Source organism: Pipistrellus kuhlii, unplaced genomic scaffold, assembly GCF_014108245.1.
Source record: "Pipistrellus kuhlii isolate mPipKuh1 unplaced genomic scaffold, mPipKuh1.p scaffold_m20_p_21, whole genome shotgun sequence".
Classification (NCBI taxonomy): Eukaryota; Metazoa; Chordata; class Mammalia; order Chiroptera; family Vespertilionidae; genus Pipistrellus; species Pipistrellus kuhlii.
This window is the reverse complement of record NW_023425520.1, coordinates 14,512,619-14,528,170: the sequence shown is the minus strand read 5'-3', so window position 1 is coordinate 14,528,170 and position 15,552 is coordinate 14,512,619. Positions and strand designations below refer to the sequence as shown.

The following is a 15,552-nucleotide window of genomic DNA, read 5'->3' as shown; positions in this document are numbered from 1 at the left end:
TTACAGGATAAGACTCCCACGGACATTCAAGGGAGACTGTGTGGGGGCACATTCTCAGGGAGGGGTGCTGCTGGCTGCACGGTAAGGTTACACGTGCAAGACGCTGACACACCTCTAAGGTGGCTGTTCCATGTGGCACTGCCACGCGCCTGCATCGGAGATCTGGCTGCTCGATGTCCTCCACCCTCCGGGTGAGGTCGGCACTGCCACGCGCCTGCGTCAGGGATTGGCTGCTTGCTATCCACACTGCCAGTGAGGTCGGGCTTTGGGATTTATCCTCCTAACGGCTGAGTCTGAACCTCACTGTGAACTGAATGTGTCTCTTTGTGCCCAATCATGCCAAGTATCATCACAAGAGCTATTCACCTATCTCCTTTGGTGAACTGTCCAAATCTTTTGTGTACCAGACAGAAGGATGGTACATATGGATCCTTGGTGGCTACACTAACATTTATTTGTCGATCTTTTATTATTCTAGATATGGATTCAGCTTAGAAAAAATCAGATTTCAAGTTAATAAAAGGATTCCAAGAATTGTCATTAAATTCACTTATTTTATAAAAGCATTTACTTCTAATAATCATCCTATCTAATAAAAGAGTAATATGCAAATTATCACTCTGCTACACCCATCAGCCAATCAGGAGCCAATATGCATGAAAATAAACCCAACCAAGATGGCTACAGCCACAGAGAGCAGGAGGGAGACTTGGATTTCCCCGGCGATGGAGGAAGCCAAGCTTTCCGCATACCCTGGCTGGCCCAGACCTCTGCTTCAGGCTACAAAGTTTCAATTATAGAAGATACATAAATCCCAACAGAGCAAGCAGAGGCTGGGTTGAGGGACACCCCCTCACCCCGCATGAATTTTGTGCACCAGGCCTCTAGTTTTATATAATTACTAGAGACCAGTGCACGAATTCATGCATGGGTAGAGTCCCTCAGCCAGGAGGAACCACAGGAAGTTGGCTGTAGGAGCGCACTGACCGCCAGGATACAGCCCCTGCTTGAGTGTCTGCCCCCTGGTGATCAGTGCACATCACAGCAACTGGTCATTCAGTTGTTCAGTTACTTAGTACATATGTGCTTTTTTGTTTTTTATTATTTATTTAACATAAGTAAAGGTGAGGAATTATCTTTTTTTAAATATATTTTATTGATTTTTTACAGAGAAGAAGAGAGAGTGATAAGAGTTAGAAACATCGATGAGAAAGAATCATCGATTAGCTACCAGGGATGTGCCCGCAACCAAGGTACATGCCCTTGACCAGAATCAAACTGGGACCTTCTAGTCCGCAGGCCGACGTTCTATCCACTGAGACAAACCAGTTTCAGAGGAATTATCTTTCTTTTAATTTTCTGTTACACTTTCACTTCATTACTGCTGTGTATGTGCTCCATATGAGTGACAAAGGTACTTATGTAGGTGGGTTCCAACTTATGGAGAAATTGAGTTATGTTGCGCCGTAGGAATGGATCTCAGATGTAACCTGAGGACTGCCTGCATACAGAAACCTTTATTTTATCACTGTCACTATTATATCGATACTAGAGGCCTGGTGCACTAAATTCGTGCACGGGTGGAGAGGGGATGTCCCTTCAGCCCGGCCTGCACTCTCTCCAATTCGGGATCCCTCAGGGATCGGGCAGTTGGACATCCTCTTGCAATCCAGGACTGCTGGCTCCTAACCGCTCACTTGCCTGCCAGCCTGATCACCCCTAACTGACCTTCCCCTACTGGCCTGATTGTCCCTAACCACCTCTGCCTCCGCCTCCACCACCGTGGCTTTTCCCGGAAGGAGGACCAAACAACCAGAAGTCTAATTAGCATATTACCCTATTATCAGTATAGATTAGAAGCCCAATGCACAAAGATTTGTACAAAAATGGGCCTTCCTTTCCCTGGCTACCGGCCTCGGGGCCGGCTCTTTCAGCTCCAGCCTTGGAGCCATCTCTTTCCGCTCTGGCCCCGCCTTCCCAGGTTGCTCAGAGGCCCTGTGTGGCTGGGGCAGTGCAGAACACCATGGCAACGATGCAAGCATCTCACCTCATCCCCAGCCACTTGGCACCTGCGTATGCGAATCAACCCACCATCTTTGTTGAGTTAACTTGTATAACTTACTCCTGATTGGCTGGTGGATATAGCAAAGGCACAGTCAATTTGCATATTTCTCTTTTATTGGTGTAGATTAGAAGCTGTTGCATGAAATTAGTGCAAGAGCAGGCCTTCCTTCCCCTGGCTGCTGGCACCAGCTTCCCTTCGGTACCCAGGACCTGGGCTTTCCTCTGGCTGTTAGCAAGCACCGGGGACCTGAGCTTCCCTCGCAGACCCGGCTTTGTCTAAAAGGTCGTCCAGAAGGATATCAGGCCTAATTAGCATATTATGCTTTTATTATTATAGATTATTATTACAACATTTATTCCTAAACAGCGTAAGTCACAGTAAGTATCCCAGTTCACAGAAGTGTCACCTACCTCTTTCACATTTGCGTCATCGAAAAACACCCACTTGGAACTCTTGGTGTGAAACGTGAAGGCACAGTAGTGCCGGCTGGTGTAGCATATCAGACCAACAAGGTGAAGTTCACTGTTTTTGGCATTTTCATCAGTAACCCTATAAAACAGCTGTTGGAAAAATTAGCAATGCACAGTTAGGACTGTATCCTCAAAAGTGAAGAGCAGTGATGTGCTATCATGTATCTGACGCCCCATAAACACACCTCCTGGGCATGCTGCCCACCCAGCGCTGCCTGGTGTGAAGGCACCACGGCCCTGCATGCCCCCAGTTACACTTCCAATCGCCTGCCAGGGCATTACAGGAAGGCCCTAACTTTAGCCCAGTAATACAGTGTCTCCAGAGAACAGACACGTTACATCTACAGACTCAAAATATGAAATAATCCCCCACTTTCTGATAGTTCTTGATTGAATCACATATTCGAACATACATTAAAACTTGTGTCACCTAAAAGATGATTCTCTAAAAAATTGTAACATCAACCAATTCAAAATAGTTAACTAAGATGGTAAAAGCATATAAGCAAGCAGCTCACATTTACAGTTACGATCACATCTCCATCACTCTAGAGTGGTAAGAGACGCAGCAGGAGACAGAAGTGAAAACCGCTCCCGGCCTGGGCTCTGAGGAAGTCCAGCTAGCCTGACTGGGTCAGCTCCAAGAGTCCATCTGAACCTCCTTCCCCTTAGAAAGAGAACTTCGTTCTGAGAAACCAGCTGATGAAAGTGTGTCCCGAGTACAAAACGAGGAGGAGAAGGAAAGAGCGGATACCCCGGGAAGAGAGAGATGAGTGGCCAGACTCCGAACCACGTCGCTGGTCAGGTCCGAGTGCTCAGAGTCCCAGACCAGGCCGATGGTGACGATCTCCGGGCAGTTCATCAGGACGCGGCGGATCTTTATTTTCTGGCCACAGTTACTCTAAAGGAAAACACAAGAGGCAAGTTTAGGAATTACTGAAACATATTCCACAGGTGGCGCCTGTGACATGATGCAGTGACACTCTTTATATTGCAAATTTATTTATTTAGCCTGTTAAAATAAACTTCTAACAAACTAGTTCTCTTAATTATTGATTAAACAGGAAGTTTATTTTAAATCAAAGTGCTTTCTTCAATATTTTTGTTAAGTATGTTAAAACAAGAATTCAGTCTAAAAAAATCAGAAATAGAACCCCTGAAAATGATTAATAATAGTACATCAGAAAAGAATGACACCATTTGGGGAAAAAAAAAAGAAATTGATTTTGTCTTTAGTGAAATGATAGATTTCTGAACTTTAAAAAAAACTGACATATGCTACCTTAAGTCCTTCTAAAGTTGAGTGTTTAAAGAACTAGTGCTGAGATAAATAGCTCACCTGGTATAGTTACCTAAAATAACATTGCAAAAACAAATTCTTATAAGTAATTCCACAGACAATCAACATTACATAATAACTCTGGGTGTCTCCTTTAAGCGCACACACAAGCCACTGACAGTCCAAAACTATGCTTACGGGGCACTTCCGATAGTCATCTGTCGTATTCGCTGCTTGCAACAATTCCGCAAACAATTCGGGCTTCACACGCTCATGCCTGTCCGTCATTCTTCCAACTTCGTTGCTACAAAAAAAAGAAGCAGTCCTAAATTTGGCCTATGTATGAAATTACGTATGAAAAATATTAAGTTATCAATATATGCAGGATCACTTTTTTCTGTCTTAAAACATGATTTTGTGTAAAAAAAAAAATTAACCATGAATTTCCATAAAGTGAAAACCATGAAATCTGGCAGGTATGTGATAAAAAACCAGGGCAAGAATGGAATAGCACAAAAATTATAGCACTATTTGGAACCGCATGAATGAGGTAAGCTCCATAAACACACTAAAGGTAGCTGTAAGTCCAATATCTGTTTTACATGATGACTTAAATTATGACCAATTACTGAGGGGCATGAGCACAGGTTGGGCCTAACCGACTTCGGGGAGGCTCCCTCTCGGACCCCGGCTCCAGGGGCAGCTACATGAGTCAACCTTTTCCATACACGTACCAAGCCTCTTTAGGCAAGTGTTCACACATTTCCAGAGACTGCGATGCGCTCAAAACCCTTACTCGTTTCCATTCCAGACTCTCTGTAATGTCCGTGTCCAGGGCTGGACACAGTGGACGGTTCGGCGGAAAAGCATACACTATTCAGTCACGGCTCACACACCCTCCTCCTAACGCACTCCACCCGGGGACAGAGAGCACAATCAGACCGGCTGTCGGGGAGTGCACAGCCAATACTGAATGAAATGGAACCCACCTGGCTCTCTATAAAAACCTATGTCTGCATCAATGAAATGGTGGTGTTAAGGTTAAAGTGACCATTTATGTAAAGCCTGGAACATAGTAAGCATGCAATAATTAATATTCAATCCTCAATACCCCCAAAAGGGACGATCAGAATTCATAGTCTGGGCTCTTGAGATCTGGGGCGTGGGCCAGGCACACGGATGGAGTGCCGGTTTGTGTGACCTCAGTGCCTGCTCAGGCGCCTGCACAGGAGCTTCAAAGCGAAGGCTCACCCTCACCCTTAGCGCAGGCTCTCCTGTTCCTACCACCCTCCTCTTCACACAGAGAACAAAACGAGCCACAAATGACTGCAGTTCAGGGAATGTTTCTTTAAACCGACGTTCCCCCAACTCTGTCCACACAAGAAAGATGCTAAGCACACCAATAGCCCAGTTGCTATTACCCAGCAGTGTTTAGAATGCTGTGCTGCACCCACAGAGGAGGAAGTCTGAACACGGAGTGGGTGAGTGAGGAACACGAGCCTCACTCTGCAGAGCAAACACTGGGCCCTGAGTGACCAACCAGCGGACGGATCTGACAGGATCACCGACCACCTTTGGCTCCTGCACTAGAACACCTGCAAGCACCTGTGACCTAAGCCCAGTAGTCAGCAAACTCATTAGTCCACAGAGCCAATATCAACAGGACAATGATTGACATTTCTTTTGAGAGCCTAATTTTTTAAACTTAAACTTCTTCTAACACCACTTCTTCAAAATAGACTCGCTCAGGCCATGGCATTTCGTGGAAGAGCCACACTCATGGGGCCAAAGAGCCACATGTGAGCCACAGTTTGCCAACCATGGCCTTAGTAGTGTGTGCACACAGCAAATAGAATTCTCTCCACTGCCTGCGGGAGTGTTCAAGTGATGGCTGTTGTGTGAAGTCTGGGGATACTTCTGGGTCCCTAACTAGTACTGTGTCCTGGGCAGGCAGAGTGGGGCAGGCGGGCAAGCCAGGCCAATCCCTATGCCAGTGATGGTGAGGCCTGAGGCCGCAGACCCCGAGGAGGCTGTGTTCACTGTTTTCTTTCTTTCCTGCTTCCCGTTTCCATCACCACCGGGCACGTGGCCACTGCAAAGTCACACCTGCCGAAGCTAGGGGGTCAGGTGCAGCTTCCATCACCACAGAGGCACACGCAGTGCTGACAGGGGACACGGCCACTGCAAATGTGACACCTGCCAAAGTTAGGGAGTTGGGTGCAGCTCCCTGACCACTCGCTTGTCATTTTTTAAAAAATATTTGTTTTTTTAGAGAAAGAGAAAGGAGAGAAACATCGGTGTGAGAGCAGAACAGTGAGCAGCTGCCTCTTGCACGCCCACCACAGGGAATTGAGCCCACACATGTGCTCTGACCAGGAATCAAACCAGCAACCTCTCTGTGCATGGGACAACGCCCAACCACTGAGCCACACCAGCTGGGGCTGCTTATCATTTCCAGCCCTCCTGCCCTGTTCCAAAGACGGGCTCTCAATGTGAACAACCGTGAATTTTGACTCGTGTTTTGCACATTTCACTAAGTGGTAGATGCATCGGGCTAACTTAGAAATATCCAACTGAGACAGATACCACTCAGTACCTCTGACGGTCGCAGCCTGAGTCCCAGACAGAGAGCAGATACTCACGGGTGCCGTGGCTTACAAAGTAAATGCTCGCTGTGCCTCGCTGCGCTATTAAATCTTTGGTGAAGGTGCTTTCCGGTTCTTACCACAGGGCTGTCGTCGAAATGTACCGCACAAATTCTGTGAAAGGCAGAGGGTCTGATGAGGCCCCACAGCTACGACACACGCACTGCGGCAGAAACAGACGCTTAATGCACGGCTCGTGGAACACAGACGGCATTGAGGGGCGAGGGCGGCGCCTCACCTGCTCGTACAGCGTCATGGCGAACTTCCGGTGCGCGACACAGCACTTGGAGACGCACATGTCTGCGTCCCGGCTGGGCACGATGTGGAAGTGGATCCTCTCCAAGATGTTTTCCTGCGAAAAGCAGAAGACACGTGAGCGGTCAATCTGGCAGAGACACTTCCAAACACAGACAGCCTTCACATTCTCCCAAGCGTAGCCTTTCCGGTCTCCCGGGGCCAGATCTAGGCGGTCCCGCCTTAGTGCCAGCTTCCTGCTCAGTGACACCTCGAACGCTGTCAACTGCTCACCTCGTGGAATCAGCCGACAACAAATCGAATAAACTTCACAAATTTAACAAAAGAAACGTGTGGTTTTAATAAAGATTTTAAAAGTCCTTTTAAAATTCAGGTTATGGTAGCTGACATCTAGGACTTAATACCAGAAAAGTTTCCTATGTTTCCTGTTAATTAAACACCATTCTGAACAGTCCATGTGACTTACATCCACAGACGTATTGTGCCCCGTATGTTTATGTTTAGAGCAATGGGTGGATTATTAAGATGAGAACTGTAAAAGCCTATTTCATGATGTGTCTGCTGTTTTGGAAGTTTAGTCAACATGGCCAGTGTGCTGAGCAGTCCTCCGTCAAGGAGCTGTCGCCCTGTCCAAGGAGCAGAGAAGATGCTCGATAACAACAATGACAGAGACAGGGAGCACTGAGGGGGCTGTGACCTGCCGCATCCAGCAGGCACGACTGGGCTGCACCTGGACAACTGAATACATCAGAGTCATAGTATTTCGGGGCGGGAGCAAAGGCGACTGTGATCACTCATTCACAGGACAGTCAGGGACGCAGAGCCAGGCCTACAGTTCAACTGAAGGGCCTTACGTGTCAGGAGAGAGTTTGGATTCGAGTCACAGAAATATTAGAAGAGCAAGCAATAGACTGAAGAAAATGATATTAACCAGGGCCATTAAAAAAAACCTGTAAGGCCCCTGCTGGTGTGGCTCAGTGGATAGAGCATTGGCCTGCAGACAGAAGGGTCCCAGGTTCAATTCCAGCCAAGGGCACATGCCCAGGTTGTGGGCTCAATCCCCAGTAGGGGGAATGCAGGAGGCAGCCACTTAATGGTTCTCTCTCCTAATTGATGTTTCTCTCTCTCTCCCTCTCCCTTCCTCTCTGAGATCAGTAACAGCATATTTAAAAAACCAGACTGCAAGGGGCTAGGCTGAACGGCCTCAGGAAGGAGCTTCCCTGGAGTCTGAGAGGAGGGGACCGGAGAACTAAGGCCAGACCCTCACAGGGCTCTGAGAAGCACAGGGACTTGCTGACTGGACACAAGCCGGAGAGAAACGGTGCGTCTGACGTACAGGCAGCCTCTCTCTCAGACACTGAGGAGGTGCAGAAGGTCCGTGACGGACGGACCACGAACGCTCTGCTCGTCCACACGGCGCTGCCCAGGGCCTCTCGGCCTGCCACGAGGTGGGTGCCAGCCCTGCTGCCCGAGAGCTCCCACAGACAGGCTGGCAGGCTGCACACCTGCAGGCCGGGAGGCAGGGCGCCAGCTTAAGTGATGTCTTTGCCTGAATAACCTTTTGCTCTAACAAATACATTTTAAATACCCTAGGGCCTAGAGCCTAACACTCAGGTCAGCGCAGAGCAGCACGAAGGGCAGAACCAGAGGTCCAGGAGCCCCGCCGGAGCCGCGCAGGCGCTCGGACCCCGCCGCGCTCTGCCGTGTCGCTGTCTGTGCATCGCTCTCGGGACGCGCGCCCTCGCAGGAGGCGGCCCAGGTCCTTACGAAGCACTCGGCAGCGTCGTCCATGAGGCCCAGCTGGAACCGCTGCTCGTCCCGGAAGCTCTCGGCCAGGGCACGCCGCACGTTGTCCGACGGGAGGGCCTTCTCCCGGCTGTGTTGAAACTGAGCAAACATGGTCTGCGAATCCACAAGCACATACGTGAGCTCAATGCCAACAACTCAGAAACACGTCCCTATTTCACCCGAACACGGTGACACAAAACACTACCTTGGGAAACCAACACTGAACTGCCTTTTGTCCTGAAACTCCACAGTAAAGCCCTGCGGGAGGTGGCTGCCCGGCCTCTCAGGTAAGTGGCAGCAACAGGACCAGCACCTCTCGGCCAGCCTGGCTGCTCCTGGCTGCGTGTGCCTGAGCGAGGCCCGCGTTACATACTCCCGGTGATGCTGACCGGGTCTCAGGGAGTGTTGTGATGAGTTGCTTTGAATCAAAAGTGTACTACAGGAACTGAAATTATGTTAACCAAGAATAAGCATCTAATCATATGAGAAATAGCAGGAACTCGATAGTGTTAAAATGTGTTAATAACCTGGACAGTGTGGCTCAATGGTTGACTGTTGACCTATGAACCAGGAACTCATAGTTTGATTCCCGGTGAAGGGCACATGCCTGGGTTGGGGGCTTGATCCCCAATGGGATTGTGCAGGAGGCAGCCAATCAGTCATTCTTTCTCATCACTGATGTCTCTCTTTCTCTTTTCCTCTCTCTTCCTCTCTAAATCGATTTTTTTTTAAAAAGTGTTGATGAAAACTTTAGATTCCTGGATGGGATTTCAATTATGTAAATGAGATGCTTAATCTGTATAGACTCCCTGCCTCTGTCTGCTCATTCCTGCAGTTAGTCCAGTCCAAACACAGTATCCAATTAAAACGGCGTCCCCCCTCTATGCCAAGGACCCCAACTCCTGGCATCACGCAGGAGAAAAGCCGAGGTCCTCTCAGAGGCTAGAAGGTCCCCGTGCCCTCCCCCCTGTGCGTTACCGACCACTCCATGACGAAGCACCTGGCTGTGACCAACAGTCGGCCTCACTTAGGGCACAAATCTGAACTTGGAGGGGACAGCTCAGCCCTGCTCTGGCAGAGGCCTGTGGCACAGCCTGGTGCTAGGAATGCACTCATGGAAACCGATGCCAGGAAGCTGCTAGTGCGGCCCCCTGCCGGCTGTGGGGCCAGCCTGGCCTCCTCCTGGGATCGCAGCCCCTCGGAGAACAACCACTCGTTAGACAGAGCCAGGGGGAGCCAGGGTGCCCTCTCCAGGCACCTGACCTCAGGGCTGCAGCAACTGCAGCCTCAGGCCATGTCATGGCTGGAGCCCACACCGAGGCCTCTGCAGGCGGGTGTGATCACTGCTCCCCACACTGAGCTCCTGGCACCCGCGCCCACACAGCGGCTGCAGCCACGTCTCCAGGACCTTGTCATGCTCACAGCCCTCAGGGGCCTGCCGCCTGAACATTCAGGCCACGGTCACCCTTTCATGTCCTAATGTAAATGCCACTTTCTCCGCGACGGCTTCCTGCAGCGCGACTCCATCCTCTTCTGGCCCATTTCTCTCGTTTGCAGTCACTGCCCCCCGAGATACTCCCACAGTTCTGCTCTACTGCCTGAGATACTCCCCACAGTGCTCTTTCCTGCCCCTGAGATACTCCCCACAGTGCTCTTTCCTGCCCCCGAGATACTCCCCACAGTGCTGCTCTACTGCCCGAGATACTCCCCCACAGTGCTGCTCTACTGCCCGAGACACTTCCCCACAGTGCTGCTCTACTGCCCTTGAGATACTCCCCACAGTGCTTTCCTGCCCGAGATACTCCCCACAGTGCTCTTTCCTGCCCCTGAGATACTCCCCACAGTGCTGCTCTACTGCCCGAGATACTCCCCACAGTGCTGCTCTACTGCCCGAGATACTCCCCACAGTGCTGCTCTACTGCCCGAGATATTCCCCACAGTGCTGCTCTACTGCCCCTGAGATACTCCCCACAGTGCTGCTCTACTGCCTGAGATACTCCCCACAGTGCTCTTTCCTGCCCCTGAGATACTCCTCACAGTGCTGCTTCACTGCCCCTACCTGGGACAGACGTTCCCTGAGAGCAGGCTTATCACTCTGTTTACTGCTGCCTCGTTGGCAACCAGAATTTAGTAGCAGTTCAAAAAACAGGCAAAAACTAGTAATTCCAAAATAATGTAAAAGGTAATGTTCTCAACAACTTCATACCATGTATAGTATTGTCTTTGTACAGAAGTGAAAAATGAAAACATAAACCCAAATAAGTCATACTTTAAGAATTCATCTTCAAAATTATAAATCGCTTGACAATGAACTTTAATTACATGTGAGCTAATCAAATATGGCAAACAGTCAGGTAAAATTAAAATGTGGAGAGACAACTCGAGTTGTGGGAGCTGTAGGTTACCTTCAGCGCACAAAAGATGCAGGCCTCGCCCTGACAGACGTGCCCCGTCAGGGCCCGCAGGCTTCTCCGAAAGATGTCCAGCTGCCACAGCACCTGTGGTGGGAGACGGGAGACCGTGAGACTCTCGGCGAGAGGAGGCGGGAAGTCTTAGAAATTGCAGGCTGTGACGGCCTTAACCTCCTGCACATCAGATACGCCCCCGCCCCCCCAGACAGCACTAGCAGGAAGCACGATGCCAACAGGCGCCCGGGGAGCCCGGGAAGCGCCGAGCAGGGAGCCGAGGCCTCAGGTAAGGACTCTGAGCAGCACACCGCGTAACTGCAGGGACTTGACAAGCGACACAAGAGGAAGTGATTGCAGTACTTGGAAGGAACTGGAACTCAGAGGAAGTACACCTGGACTTGAGACCACGGTTCAGGTCAGTGAGGGGTGGATGAGAAGACAGGCGAGCAGCGGCCTGTGTGCTCACCCCACCCTGAGGGGAAGGCGCCTGGCTGGCATTGGGGTGTAGGAAGCGGAGTTAGAAATAACCCGATACTTTCACTACAGCTATCCAGTCATCATTTACTACTGACAGACAGACAGACAGAGAGCACTGATTTATTTAAACCGGCACTTAACGTAGGTCTGAAAACCCTGGCCTCTCCCCCGTGGGGACCGCGCTGCCTCGCCCTCACAGCGCTCTTGATGAGGACCCACACTCAGTTAAACCTTTGCAGCAGGAGAGCAGTGCCAGGCCTAGCCGGCAGGCAACGAGCGCCAGCTGCTCCCTGCCGCTGTCGTTCCTGCCATAACCGCCAGATCGTTACGTGCAGCTCCACAGGAGGGGACAGGACAATCTGAAGGCTTAATGGTCAGAGTTTCCCAATTTGATTAAAATTATACATCAGTTCTCAGCAAACCGCATACAAGCAGCATGCAGGGGACAATGTGGAAGTACTCCACGCCCTGGCCTCCTGGGGACAGAGAAGAGGGCGTGGGCAGAGGGATGGGTGAGACCACAGCGGCTCAGCAGAAACAACGCGAATGAAGGGAGTGAGAGCGCCACAGAACTGAAGAGAAAATGGCAACTCGGAAGCCTTTCACAAACAAAACGAAGTCCATTTTTTCCCCAGACACACAAAAACTCAAGAACTCATGGCCGACATCCTGGACCACGAGAAACGCTGAGAGGTGCCAGCAGACGCCAGCGGGGCCTGCACACAGATGCCCGCAGCAGCGAGGCGGCTGCGTGGGAGCAGCTCCGTGGCAGGCCAGGGCGCCCGAGTGCATTCCTGCAGGAGCACCGCTCCACTTCCTTCACCGCGTCCTCGCTCAGCCGTCTGAGCGCCCAGAAAGGCTCACTGAAGGAGGGGCTCACAGCCAGTACTGTCTGTCTGCTCTGAGCTGCAGGAGGAAAAAGCAGCATTGGAAAACATGTCAAAGTGGTTTATTTTCAATCAATTCTTCTAAGGAATATTCTGGGATCCCCAGAGTAAGAGCCTCTTCAGTGGTGGTGGGAAGAACACAGGATCCGCCAAAAGCTGGGATGGTGAACAGAAACCATGCCACACATAGGACATTCATCTGACACAGAGAAGCAGGCTAATATACACATGTCAGTTATAAGAACTGCAACAAGGACGGAGGCACACTGGACCAACACCCACAGAGGTGGCCAGGGCACAGCGGGTGAGGAGGCTGGAGCACTGCGATGAAAAACCCAGCCCCCGCCAAAACTGGTTTGGCTCAGTGGATAGAGCGTCGGCCTATGGACTGAAAGGTCCCGGGTTTGATTCTGGTCAGAGGCATGTACCTTGGTTGCGGGCACACCCCCAGTAGGAGGTGTGCAAGAGGCAGCTGATAGATTCTCTCTCATCGATGTTTCTAGCTCTCTATTCCTCTCTCTTCCTCTCTGTAAAAAATCAATTATATTAAAAAAACAAAAAACAAAAAACAAAAAACAGCTCCTCTCAAATGGCTCGTTTTCTTTTATGCTGACCATGGGTTCTACTGGATTTCCTTTTAAAAAAATATGTGGATGTGTGTGCGTGTAGCGGGCACAGGAGGAAATTAGCGGATTCAAAAACTATTTTATGTATTTGAGAAATATACTCTTAATATACTAAGTAACCACTATAAATCAAAATATGTTTTTATATCATAGTAATATATGACCCTGCTGAAAAAATTCCTTCTGGTATAATAACCAAAGTGCCTACTAGCGCCCATATATTGTCGCCACCATTAAAAATGATAAAAGGCCGAGACCGGTTTGGCTCAGTGGATAGAGCGTCGGCTGTGGACTGGAGGGTCTCGGGCTCGATTCCGGTCAAGGGCATGTACCTTGGTTGCGGGCATAACCCCAGTGGGGATGTGCAAGAGGCAGCTGATCAATGATTCTCCCTCATCGATGTTTCTGACTCTCTATCCCTCTCTGTAAGAAATCAATAAAATATTTTTAAAATAAAAATAAAAATAAAAGTGATAAAAGGTCATTGCAGCCAAGAATAACTTTATTCTTGCCCTGGACTGTTTGGCTCAGTAGATAAAGCGTCGGCCTGCAGACTGAAGGGTCCCGGGTTCAATTCCAGTCAAGGGCACATGCCCAGGCTGTGGGCTCAATCCCCAGTAGCAGAAGGCAACCAATCAATGATTCTCTCTCATCACTGATGTTTCCATCTTTCTCTCCCCCTCCCTTCCTCTCTGAAATCAATAAAAATATATCTTAAAAAAGCATAACTCGATTCTTATGCACAAGTTAAAGCAACACCAGACGAAGCCTCTGCTGAAGGCTGGCCTGCGCTCGGGGGAGGCTCACCTGCACGGCGCTGTTGAGGAAGCAGCTGTTCTGGCCCGGCGCGTTGAGCAGCCCCTTGGTGGGCGCCAGCGACAGCATGCTGCCCGGCTGGTACGCCTTGCCCAGGTTGCCACCCGGCTTCCGCAGGAACTTCACCCACGCCATGCTCAAGCAGCTCTGTGGGCATCAAAGCTGAGAACGGTGTGCTCGTGTGATATTTTGATGAAACGGGTGCTGTCTTGACTTCAGTGTACAAGGAAATGTACTGCAGCCTATGACAATGCCATGACCCTCCGCATCCATAGCTTTCCTGCTGCTGGATACTGTGAGGACTGCGCCAACTGAAACAGGGCACATGAACATTAAGTTCTGAAAACGAAGAAGGAGGCTATTTTGAACAAGGCCTTAGAGATTTTTATGTTACATTTAAAAAAGATTTGTATAGCTTAAGGTGAAAACGATTTTTTCTTAAATGGTAAAAATAATGTTGATGAACAAATTTAAAGTTCAAGCCATTTGTCTTGATGGTTTGAAAGCGATGTAGCATTGGCATCTGGCACGATTCCTTTGGTTGTTTTCCTCACGGCTTTTAATAAGGAAGAAGGCTCTCGCCTTCCCAGGTGAAGTTATCAAACGTGGCCGACTCCATACCGCAGATCCATGTGACCGCAAAGCGACTCTACAACAAAGAATAAGAGTTTACATAAACGTAAAGGCAATCAACAAAGCCCTACTTCACTATGTGAACACAAATAGTGAATACATATTGGAAATGCTGAATATAATCATAAAAAGACTAAAGCTAATGTTCTAAAATATGAAAATGAAAACAGTTTACCATTAAAATTGTTTAAATATCAATGTGACATCAAACCCTATGGAAACAGGGGAGAGGGGACATGTGCAAAAAGGTGCAAACTCCCAGGTCTAAAATGAGTCCGGAGTGAAGGAATAGCACAGAGAATCCACTCAGTAACATCGTAATAATCTATTAGGTCTAGTAATAATTAATGTCGTTTTCTAATACTTTTTTAAATCGAATTTATTTAAACAATACAACAAAATTTAATCAACAATATAGTTGCCGTTGTTTTCTACTACTTGTGCCCAACGCTCAGGAAGCATTTTAATCCCTCTGTTGTAAAATTCTTGTCATTTTGATGCAAAAAATTTGGTCAATGCATTTTTGAGGCATTCTTCATTATTAAATTTTTTTCCAAGAAGAAAGTTTTGCAAAGAACGAAACAAATGGTAATCGGAAGGGGCAATATCAGGAGAATATGCAGGTTGAGGGAGAACTTCCCATTCCAACTGGCGCAGTTTTTCAGCAGTGATTCTTGCAGTATGCGGTCGTGCGTTATCGTGGTGAAGAATTACGCCCTTCTGATTAATCAGCGCGGGTTCTTTTTCTCTTAAAGCTTGGGCTAACCTTTCCAATTGGGCACTATACACTGCACTTGTAATGGTTTGGTTATGGTAAAAGTTCATAATGAAGAATTCCTTTAAAATTCCACCAAACACACAACATCACTTTTTTCGCATGCAAGTCAGGTTTTGGCATGTGCTGCGGAGCCTCATTTTTGTCCAACCATTGAGGCCGCCTTTTCAAATTAACATACAGCACCCATTCTTCATCTCCGGTAACAATTTGCTCTAAAAACGGCAAACGGTTTTGACGAGAGAGGAGCGAACTGCAAATTGTGACTCTTTGATTACGGTTGTTGTCGGTCAACTCATGAGGAACCCATTTTCCAAACTTTTGGACTTTGCCAAGTGCACGCAATTGATTAGAAATTGTTTTTTGGGAACAATTTAAAGTTGTCGCAAGCTCTTGTTGGGTAATTTGAGGCTTTTGCACCAAAAGAG

The 15,552-nt window shown here is 48.8% G+C and overlaps 1 protein-coding gene across 5 annotated transcripts in view; it reads right to left on the bottom strand.

Moving 5' to 3' along the window:
* The window catches only part of USP53 (ubiquitin specific peptidase 53), a 47,124-nt gene that overhangs the window by 19,273 nt on the left and 12,299 nt on the right, over positions 1-15,552 (bottom strand). The window contains exons 2-9 of one of the 5 annotated variants that reach the window (XM_045586047.1): positions 13,708-14,365; positions 10,908-11,000; positions 8,482-8,616; positions 6,698-6,811; positions 6,540-6,622; positions 4,013-4,118; positions 3,290-3,436; positions 2,476-2,625 (exon numbers count right to left, since the gene is read on the bottom strand). In XM_045586047.1, coding sequence (XP_045442003.1) covers positions 2,476-2,625; positions 3,290-3,436; positions 4,013-4,118; positions 6,540-6,622; positions 6,698-6,811; positions 8,482-8,616; positions 10,908-11,000; positions 13,708-13,851 — 972 coding nt within the window. In that variant the 5' untranslated portion in view covers positions 13,852-14,365. Of the gene's footprint in view, positions 1-2,475; positions 2,626-3,289; positions 3,437-4,012; positions 4,119-6,456; positions 6,623-6,697; positions 6,815-8,481; positions 8,617-10,907; positions 11,001-13,707; positions 14,366-15,552 lie in introns of those variants that run through there. The other 4 variants (XM_036450052.2, XM_036450050.1, XM_036450049.2 and 1 more) reach the window with 4 other exon arrangements.